The sequence below is a fragment of the Elgaria multicarinata genome, chromosome 1 (assembly GCF_023053635.1).
Source record: "Elgaria multicarinata webbii isolate HBS135686 ecotype San Diego chromosome 1, rElgMul1.1.pri, whole genome shotgun sequence".
NCBI lineage: Eukaryota > Metazoa > Chordata > Lepidosauria > Squamata > Anguidae > Elgaria > Elgaria multicarinata.
The window spans coordinates 216,961,221-216,971,628 of NC_086171.1; the positions used below are offsets into that span (position 1 = coordinate 216,961,221).

Below are 10,408 nucleotides of genomic sequence, written 5' to 3' on the forward strand. Positions count from 1 at the left end.
TAGCAATTTAGTGTACTTGCGCTGCTCTACAACGCATATGGCGCTGTGTACATTTACACCAATCTCCTCGGCATTCTTCTGAATCCAAATCCAATGCAGGTGGAACAGCCACAGCCTGTCCTTGGGATTGTGGGAGCGACGTGGCTAAATTGACGTTGCCAGGTTAGTGCTAAGCGGTGGGACGGATGCTGCCATGAGAAGCCACGGAAGGAGGCAACGATGCAGCTGGTGCCACTGAGACCTTTGCTCCTGGCTTGACTTGCAGGGACTTTTGGGCAGTCTTTGTGGAGACTGGGAATACAGCACATGATGGAAGCCGAAGTGCCGGAGGAGATCCGCCGCGTGGGCTCCTTGCATACCCTGAAGGTCCTGCATGAAGGTCGGCAGCCCCACTGGGAGTGAGTAAGCAGAATGAGACGCGGCTCTGTGACTGGTGCTGGTTAAGTTAAATCCTTCCCCTTCTGGCCTTGGATGTGCAGACGTTGGGGGTGAGCAATGCCATAGCCTGTTTTGGCTCTGTGACCCACGGCCTGTGGCTGTTTTGCACATTCTTCTGAAGCCACAACACTGAAACCTACGGCCGTCTCCATATTGACTACTAAAGGTTACCAGTCATAAGAACATCAGAAGAGCCCTGCTGGATCAGACCAAGGGTCCATCTAGTCCAGCACAGTGGCCAACCAGCCGTTGGCCAGGGATGAACAAGCAGGACATGGTGCAACAGCACCCTCCCACCCATGTTCCCCAGCGACTGGTGCACACAGGCTTACTGATGGCAATGTGCTACCACCAGTAGCAGAAGCAGTATGCCTATGTACACCAGTTGCTGGGGAACATGGGCAGGAGGGTGCTGTTGAACCGCGTCCTGCTTTGTTGGTCCCTGGCCGACAACTGGTTGGCCCCTGTGTGAACAGAGTGCTGGACTAGATGGACACTTGGTCTGATCCAGCATCAGGGCTCTTCTGATGTCCTTAACAAGCCGTAAAGCTGATCAGCAACCTTGCATCCAGTTTCTTCTTTTCTCCCCATGTTCATTAAGGGAAATACAGTCTGTGTTGTCTTCTCCATCAAGGAGGTGAACAGGAGGTGGGGGCTGCCACTTCCAAGATTGAACCTTGCCCTTCACCAAATTAGCCAGGATCGAGCTGTCCACATGGCTAAGGGAGGGATTAAACAGAGGGGTGGGCATGGCCCCTCTTGCTTAAGGGACCTTTGCTGAAGAAAGCTTTTCTTGACCCAACAGATTTTGGGAAGCATTCTTGTCTTGAGAGGGTGATGGCTTTGTAACTCCGGAAGTGTTTGGATGGTTCTGGTCATCTGGGCCCATTTCAGCTTGGCTTTCTGCTGGCATATTGGATGGAGACTGCTTCAAGGACCCTGGTGCTTTTGTGAGCCTCCTGGCAGGCCTGGCCCTTGAAGGCACCATATTGCAGTGGTTCCGGTCCTTTCTTGCAGGTCATGTCCAGGAGGTGGTCTTGGGTGGTTACTGTTTAGTGCCATGGCCATTGGTCTATGGTGTCCCCAGTGATATTGAACATCTACATGGGACCAGTGGGAGAGGGAGCTTTGGAGTGAGGTGCGTCCATGTGCAGGTGACACTCCACTCTGTTGCAGGTGATGCCCATGAACATTGCTGAAGCTCAGTCCTGGGCTGGATGAGGGTGAACTAGCTGAGATTGTAATTTTTGTGAACCGTCCAGGCAAGATAGAGATGCTGTTACTCAATAGAAGGTCTGACTTCAACCTGTTCTGGACAGGGTCATGCTCCCCCTGAAAGATCAGGTGCACAGTTTGGGAGTGCTCCTAGATTTCACACTGCCCCTGGATCTCCAGGTAACAGTGGTGGTGAGGAGCACATTGGCATGGCTATGTCAAGTGCTCTACCTGTGACTGTTCCTGAGTCAGTCTTATCTGGCAACAGTAATCCATGCCTTGGTTACATCATGGTTAGACTAGTGTTTGTGTTGTTCTTGGGGCTACCCCTGGAGAGCATCCAGAAACTTCAGTTGGTGTGAAATGCAGCAGCTAGGCTGGTAATGGGTGCATAACATGGCAACCACATCACCCCAAGAACGGAAGATTGGCACTGGTTGCCAAATGCTTTACAGCCTCAATTCAAGGTGTTGATTTTAACCTTTCGGGCTCTAAACAGCTTAGAGCAGAGGTGGGCCACTTTGGAAAGTGGCCGTGGTCCGGGGGTGCTGCTGCAATTTCCACCCCTTGGACCTGCCCAGGGAGCCACACCGTGCTTCTGCCACGCTGCTGAAATTCATTGGCGTGGTGTAACAGAGTCTGGAAAGGGCCTGTGGGAGTGAAACGGCCAAGAACGGTTGCCTTGCATGGAAGGCTTTGTGTCCGGAGGTGCAAGAGACACTGAACCTCCCAGAGAGCTTTGGCTATTGGGCGGTATACAAATGTAATAAATAAATAAATAAGAGGGCAAGCAGACAAGATGTGGGGAAAAGGGGGCTTCTGTGCCATAGGGTGGGATCCCATTGGAATCCTTGGGGTGTGGGGTGGGGTGGGCCAGCATTTAAGCTGGGCAGGTTCAGGAGTGTCTTCTCCCACACTCGATGGGGTTGGGTGTGTGGTGACATTTAAAGCATGAGTGCTGATTTGTGTTAGCTGAAGTGGAGTGAGGCTCCTCAGTGAAGGGAAAAGGAAAGGAACCTCTCGTGCAAGCCCTGAGTCATTACTGGACACTTTCGCTGACGTTTTCTTGGCAGGCCTTATAGCGGGGTGGTTTGCCGTTGCCTTCCCCGGCCGTGATTACCTTTCTCCCAGCTAGCTGGGTACTCATTTTACTGACCACGGGAGGATGGAAGGCTGAGTCGACCCGAGGCGGCTGCCTGAAACCAGCTTCCGCTGGGATCGAACTCAGGCCGTGGGGAAAGTTTCAGCTGCAGAAACTGCTGCTTTACCGCTCTGCGCCACATGAGAGTTTGTAGCTCCTCCCCCTCCCGTCCCCTCCAATTCCCTGGGAGGGAGCGCGGGTGCTTTGCCCGTAGCCTACCCCACCCTTTGTTCTGCCACGTCCAGGAGCACCCGCAGCATTGTCCAGACGCTGAGCCAGCAGAAGAGGCAGCAGTCCCTGCTGATGGACTTCCTGCACGTGAAGTCATCCCTCAACGAGGATGCTGCCAGCCGGATGCAGGAACTCATCCAGAAAGAGACCCGGATAGCCCAGTTCACCGACGATCAGATCGAGGCTGCCTTCCAGAAGTGGGAAGAGTCAGGGAAGCAGGTGAGCAGCAGCCCCTTGCATCTACGAAGAGAGCAGGAGGCGGGTGGGCGGGCCAGGGGGTTGGACTCGATGGCCTTGTAGGTCCCTTCCAACTCTGCTATTCTATGATTCTATGAAATATACTTGCAGCCCAAAGTGGTTAGGGGAAGGGGCCGGAGCTCAGTGTGATGGGGCCCCTGCTTTCTATGCAGATGGTCCCTGTTCCATCCTCGGCTTCCCCAGATAGGGCAAGGAAAAGAAGGAAGGAAAGGAAAGGAACCTCTCATGCAAGCACTTGAGTCATTCATAGAATAGCAGAGTTGGAAGGGGCCTACAAGGCCATTGAGTCCAACCCCCTGCTCAAGGCAGGAATCCACCCTAAAGCATCCCTGACAGATGGTTGTCCAGCTGCCTCTTGAAGGCCTCTCAGGTGGGAGAGCCCACCACCTCCCTAGGTCACTGATTCCATTGTCGTACTGCTCTAACGGTCAGGAAGTTTTTCATAGAATCATAGAATAGCAGAGTTGGAAGGGGCCTACAAGGCCATTGAGTCCAACCCCCTGCTCAAGGCAGGAATCCACCCTAAAGCATCCTTGACAGATGGTTGTCCAGCTGCCTCTTGAAGGCCTCTAGTGTGGGAGAGCCCACAACATCACCAGGCAACTGATTCCATTGTCATACTGCTCTAACAGTCAGGACGTTTTTCCTGATGTCCAGCTAGAATCTGGCTTCCTTTAACTTGAGCCCGTTATTCTGTGTCCTGCACTCTGGGAGGATCGAGAAGAGATCCTGGCCCTCCTCTGTGTGACAACCTTTTAAGTATTTGAAGAATGCTCCCCTCAATCTTCTCTTCTCCAGGCTAAACATGCCCAGTTCTTTCAGTCTCTCTTCATAGGGCTTTGTTTCCAGAGCTGACTCCTAGAGGGACGCCTGCTTTCGCTGATGTTTTCTTGGCAGACTTTGTAGTGGGGTGGTTTGCCATTGCCTTCCCCAGTCGTGGTTACCTTTCCCCCAGCCAGTTGGGTACTCATTTTACCAACCTCGGAAGGATGGAAGGCTGAGTCGACCTGAGCCGGCTGCCTGAGAACCAGCTTCTGCTGGGATCGAACTCAGGCTATGGGAAGAGTTTCAGCTGCATTAACTGCTGCTTACCTCTCTGTGCCACATGAGGAAAAGAACCCCGCCTGAAACCCTGGAGAGCCGATGCTGCCAGTCAGTGTTGCCAATACCGGGCTGGATGTTCCAATGGTCTGACTCAGTACAAGGCGGCCTCCTACGTTTTTGTACCCCACTTTTCTATCAAAACAAGGGCAGCTAACAAAGTTTAAAGCACCAGTCAATGCAACTGAATTTAAAACAACCAAGAGACAGAGCCGGGCAATGCAATGCAACGTTGCAGGGAACACGTACAGTTCAAGAAGCCAGAGGGTGCTGCCAGAGGAGGCTTTTCTGGTGCAATTGCCCCGACTCATTCCTGGAATTTTGCTGGGGTGGGAGGGGTCCTGGTGTCGCCATCTTCCGCCTTTCACCCTCCTGTAAACTTCGTGTCCTGGGCCCCAGCAGTTATCAGTACACTTCAATACGACTATAAAGCAGCTGGGTAGCTCTCGCCCAGGGCAAAATGTGATCGACTGTGGTGGGGTCCACCCATCCCAGTTCCAGTGGTGGGGAAAAACAGAGCGGGGCCTCTCAGGTCAACTGCAGTGTTTGGGCAGGTTCCTTTGGGAACAGTAACAATGTCTGTCATCATGGTGGTGATTCTTACGGCTATTTCAGTGTAAAATGTAACCTTTTACTCTTAAAATGAGGGGATTGCAGTCTAAATTTAGCCTGTGCTTGGGTAGAGGCAAAGATGACAAGTCCCGGAATATGGGCAAGGTCAGCCACGTGGGGCTCCTGGCTGTGAGGATGGAGGGGGGATCCGAAGGAGGGAGGACCATTGCCATTGCACCGCTGCAGGCGTGGGGAGCCTCTTTCAGCCCAACGGCCCAATTTAGTTTCATAGAATCACAGAATAGCAGAGTTGGAAGGGGCCTACGAGGCCATCGAGTCCAACCCCTTGCTCAATGCAGGAATCCACCCTAAAGCATCCCTGACAGATGGTTGTCCAGCTGCCTCTTGAAGGCCTCTAGGGTGGGAGAGCCCACAACCTCGCTAGGGAACTGATTCCATTGTCGTACTGCTCTAACAGTTTCCTGATGTCGAGCCGGAATCTGGCTTCCTGCAACTTGAGCCCTTTATTCTGTGTCCTGGGCTGATCGAGAAGAGATCCTGGCCCTCCTCTGTGTGACAGCCTTTCAAGTCCTTGAAGAGTGCTACTGTGTGTGTGTGTGTGTGGTGCAGGGGGGCGGGGTGATATTCAGAAATACCAGGGTATCTTGGCTTCAAGCTCTTTCTGCTAGTCACTAAAGCCCTAGGAGAGATGTTCCAATGTTTTAGAAAGGGAAAAACTGCACAAATAGAGTGACCCTATGAAAAGGAGGACAGGGCTCCTGTATCTTTAACAGTTGCATAGAAAAGGGAATTTCAGCAGGTGTCATTTGTATATATGGAGAACCTGGTGAAATTTCCTCTTCATCACAACAGTTAAAGGTGCAGGAGCTATACTAGAGTGGCCAGATTTAAAAGAGGGCAGGGCACCTGCAGCTTTCACTGGTGTGATGAAGAGGGAATTCCACCAGGTTCCCCATATATACAAATGACACCTGCTGAAATTTCCTTTTCAATACAACTGTTAAAGATACAGGAGCCCTGTCCTCCTTTTCATAGGGTCACCCTAGCACAAAAGCCCTTGAGGGTTGGATTTGGCCATAGAGCCTGAGGTTCTTGGGAGGAAGGGCAGGTCTGGGGGGCATGAGCCCTGGAGAAACACAGCCTGCTTCCCCCCCACCCCAAATCCATCTCTTGGTTCTGTATCTCGCCGAGTGCAGAAGAGCGACATCCTGGGCCGTGCATACAAGCAGAAGGTGCCGCGTCCCTTGCTGAAGCAGCTCCCAGAGATGAAGGCTTCTGTGTCTTGCAAGGATCAGGTAAGTGAGCCAAGCGACCTCCGGGTCAAGGCAGGACAGGGGGCTGAGGGGCAGCCCTGGCTTAACCCACTTCCACATTCAGCCATGTTTACCACCTGCATGTGGCCGCCAACACATCACCCCTCTCTGCATCTGGCCTTTATTTATTTTATTTATTTTGAATATTTATATACTGCTCCCCATTGAAAATTTTTGGAGCGGTGTATAAGGTAAAATGAAAATAAAAACAGAATAAAACAGTTAAAACAAAATTTTAAAGAAGCAAAAACAGAAATCCAAGGCTGCATGTTAAAGAAAGGCTTCTTGGAATAAAGATGTTTTCAGGCGGCGCCGAAAGGAGTACAAGGTTGGCGCTTGCCTGACCTCCAGAGGCAGGGAATTCCACAGGAGGGGGGCCACCACGCTGAAGGCTCTTCCCCTGGTGGATTCTAATCGGAGGATGGGTCTATGTGGAACCACCAGGAGCAGGCCCTCGGATGACCTCAGTGGCCGGGCAGGTTGGTAAGGGAGAAGGCGCTCTCTCAGGTATCCTGGTCCTAAGTTGCACCCTTGTTCTCTGTAAAGTTCTGAAATAAGGCTCTGTGCAGAATCCATATGTGTGACTGCACAGAGGGCTATTCGAAGAGGCACATAGAAAACTCTAAACAACTTGGGGCCAGGTTGCCTTCGGCAGCCCCTCCCCTCTGAGGCCCCTGCCCGATCTTTGCGATTATCTGTGAGAGCAATTTGGAGGAGGGTGCCACAGGTCTGCCTCAGGAGGTCTTGCATTAGAGCAGTGGTTCCCAAACTTTTTCAGGTCACCGCCCCCTTGGTTTCACAAACTCATGCCCAGTGCCCCCTACCCAACGCTATAAAAATCATTATTCAGAATAGCAGTTTTCAACAACCCACTAAGGAAGATAATAATAACAAAATTCAAAAGAATAACAATTAATTGAATATTTATTCAAAATCCAATTGCATTTTTTTAGTTTGTTCAATTAAAGATAATGGATGAACTTGATCCAGTGATATCATCTTTTCAAAGTCTAATAATCATTTAGCAAGAATATTAGATATCACTTTTAGTAATGAGGGTAGAGTACCTCACGATTCTGCAAATTCTTTTTTTTTTAATACTATTTTTATTGATTTTCAAGTAAGGACAAATACAATAAACACACAGAGAGTAAAAGAAAACACTCAACAACAATATAAATGTTCCCACAGCCCCACTATAAAAAAGCATGGGTGTTCATTCCTTCAATAAGCACTTGGTACAGAAAAAGATGCAGGTTAAGTTAGAACCTCTGACCAAAAGGATTCCTGATTCATTGGGGGTCTAGGTTTGCCAGGATTCATATTAGTAAATGTGAAAAAGTCCAACCAGTTTTCCACAAATGTGTCTGATGTTATTTCTCCTCTTGCTAACCTGCTGTGTTGTGTCAATTTATCATTTAAAGCTAGTTTCCAAATCTTATCAAACCAGCGTTGACGGTCAAAAGCTCTGTCGCTTTTCCAGAATTGGGCAATTTCCCACCTGGCTGCAACCAGCAAATGGGGGACCAAGGCTTTGGGAATAATGTTTCTATTGGCATTCCTAAATAATGTGCTGGATGGGCTTGATGAAGTGATACCAGTTTCCCAACGTCTGGTTTAAAGTCACTTCACATGAGTCTTAAATCACCACGTTTAGTAATCTGGAGTTGATTTCTTTGCTTGGAGAGAAGTAGGCAGACCACATTAAAACCACATTCCACCAAATATGATGTTGGAAATGCAACCAGGAGCTTCTGAACCACTCTCCATAGTGCAGGAGAGCGATCAGAAATTTCCTTCGGTAACCCAAACTCCTGGTACGGAAAAGACCACCTCGAGTGCCCCCCTGCTGCCCCCTTGGGTCTTAGAGCCCCCCGATGCAATCCCACTGCCCCCAAGGGGGCAGTACCGCCCACTTTGGGAACCACCGCACTAGAGCATTTCGTGAACCGCCCAGAGAGCTCCGGCTATTGGGCGGTATAGAAATATAATAAATAAACAAATAAACAAATAAATAAATACATAAATTTCGTGTTGCAGCGCCGCCCTCCCTCTGAAACACCTTGCCAGTTGACCTTGGAGGGGCCGCCTTGGTGCTGATGTTCAGGCATCGTGCCTTAAAACTCATCCCTTTGTGCAAGCTTTCCCTGGAGTGTGTCCCAGCCGGCTATGGTTTGCACTGCAGCATACCATAGAGAGTGCAGTTTTGTTGCTGATGGATTTTTGTATGGTGTTTCCTTTAGGGTTATAGTCACTGTTGGTTAGATGCCATTACGTTTTATGTTCACTGCTTTGATACCTTTGTAGAAAGTGCTATGTAAATTTGAACCATCAATAAAGACAGCTTTGGCTATTGGGTGGTATCAAAATGCAATAAATAAATGAATACATAAAATGAATAAAGTGCAAACAAGCTGGATGCCCCCTGCTAAAACGGGACTCTTCAGAGGGCCAGGGACCAGAGGCATGGTTGGTGACAGTGGCCGTTGCTAGACGAGGGTTTAGCCCGGGCTGATACCCGGGCTCACCCCTGTGAGTGCAGATGATGCACAGGGCATCCCAGGGTCAGCCTGGGCTAAACCCTCCCTTGACCTGGGATAACTGGATCCGCTAGTGGCCCAGTATTTTTGAGCCCGGGGCTGCGGAAGGTCTAGCTGGTTCCGCGGCTTTTCTTGGCTATGCGGCTTACTCGCGAGTAGCCAGGAGAAGCCGTGCACTGGGCACAGTGCTCCATAGGAGCGCTGTGCCCATCGGGCCCGGGGGGGGGGGAATCGCAGGGGGGAGAGATGGGGCCAGGGGGAAAGAGCAGAGCCAGGGTGGGGAGATCGTGGCCCGGGGGGGGAAGGGGGCATCGGACATGGTGAGCGGGGCGGACGGGCGGGTGACCGAGTGGGGGGGCGGACGGATGGACGGGCGGGCAAGTGGGCGGGCGAGGGAGCGGGGCGGACAGGGGGCATCAGACATTGTGGGGGGGAAATCGGGGGCAGGGGGAGCGGGAACCCCCCCTTTTTTTAAAAAAAGACTTACCTTATTGTTGGAGCGCTCCTGCGCACATGCCCCCTTTACATTTTTTTAAAAATTGCCGACGTGACAGGGCTTTCCCTTACTCCGTCACGTCTCATGTGTAGACTGGGGTGACGGCACGCGCCAGCTGCATCGCAGCCTCGCCCCTACTCCCTACTAGGTCTAGCAAGGCCCAGTCTTTGCAGCTTGCTAATTGTTTTTGAGTTTGCTGGTTTCACTGGGCTTTTGCGCATGGCCCATCATGAGGCTTTGGCATGGTGAACACTTCGATTTGTTGAACGAGGCTTTCTGTGTGTGCTCCCTGCAGCCCCGAATCTATCACTGCATCCAGTATACGGACCTCCATCCGATGATTCAACTTCATGTACCTGAGATCCTGGCCGAGTTGCAGCAGGTACAGGCCGCAACAGAGCTACGGAATGCCAAGAAGAGCAGAAAATGGTCGACTCTCACTGGTTTACTCATCAAGCCCACCCTGAAGAGCTACATGATGCGCAAGCATGCTCAGTACACCAAAGAATGAACTAGCAGCCATCAAAAGGCGGCCTGGCTGAAGCAGGCTGGAGGGGACTGACCGTCCTTTCAGCTTTTGCTCTCGTGTTCCGTTTCCAGAGTCCTAGAATGGGCATTTGACATAGGGATGTGTCTGTTGCTTGACAATAAATGTGATATTTGGAAGAGTATGGCAGGGCTGTCGAACCTCTTTGAGCCTGGGGGCTGAATCCCACTTTAGACGAACACTCGGAGGTGGGGTTGAAGTAAAAGGGTGGAGGCAAAAGTAGCAGCAGTTTTTAGCTTGAAGCTCTTAGCTTAGAGGCTGGGTGAATCTGTCCCCCAGGCCTGAGGGTCTCCACTCACTCCAGGTGTCTGGCCTGGGATTGTTCCTCTTCCAGGAGAGAGTGGGAAGCCTTTGATAATGGAGGACTCCATTGACGTTAGGTGAATGGAAGATGCTTTCGGGTACAGAAGATGGTGTGTCACCTGTGGGCCTCACAAAGGGCAGGAGCTTCTTGGTTTAGCACCCACACCCAGAAATTGCTCCACATTTCCCTTCAGCTGCACATTGGAGGGGAAGGCCGGTCAGGGACCAGAGGAAGGAATGTTGGGAGAGGCG

General features: G+C 51.1%; 1 protein-coding gene across 1 annotated transcript in view; it reads left to right on the forward strand.

The window, feature by feature from the left end:
* EFCAB8 (EF-hand calcium binding domain 8) overlaps positions 1–9,817 on the forward strand; it is an 81,832-nt gene extending 72,015 nt beyond the window's left edge. Inside the window, exons 24-27 of the mRNA XM_063144221.1 lie at positions 266–398; positions 3,040–3,244; positions 6,154–6,252; positions 9,602–9,817. Coding sequence (XP_063000291.1) covers positions 266–398; positions 3,040–3,244; positions 6,154–6,252; positions 9,602–9,817 — 653 coding nt within the window. The remainder of the gene's footprint in view (positions 1–265; positions 399–3,039; positions 3,245–6,153; positions 6,253–9,601) is intronic.
* Positions 9,818–10,408: the final 591 nt, after the last annotated feature.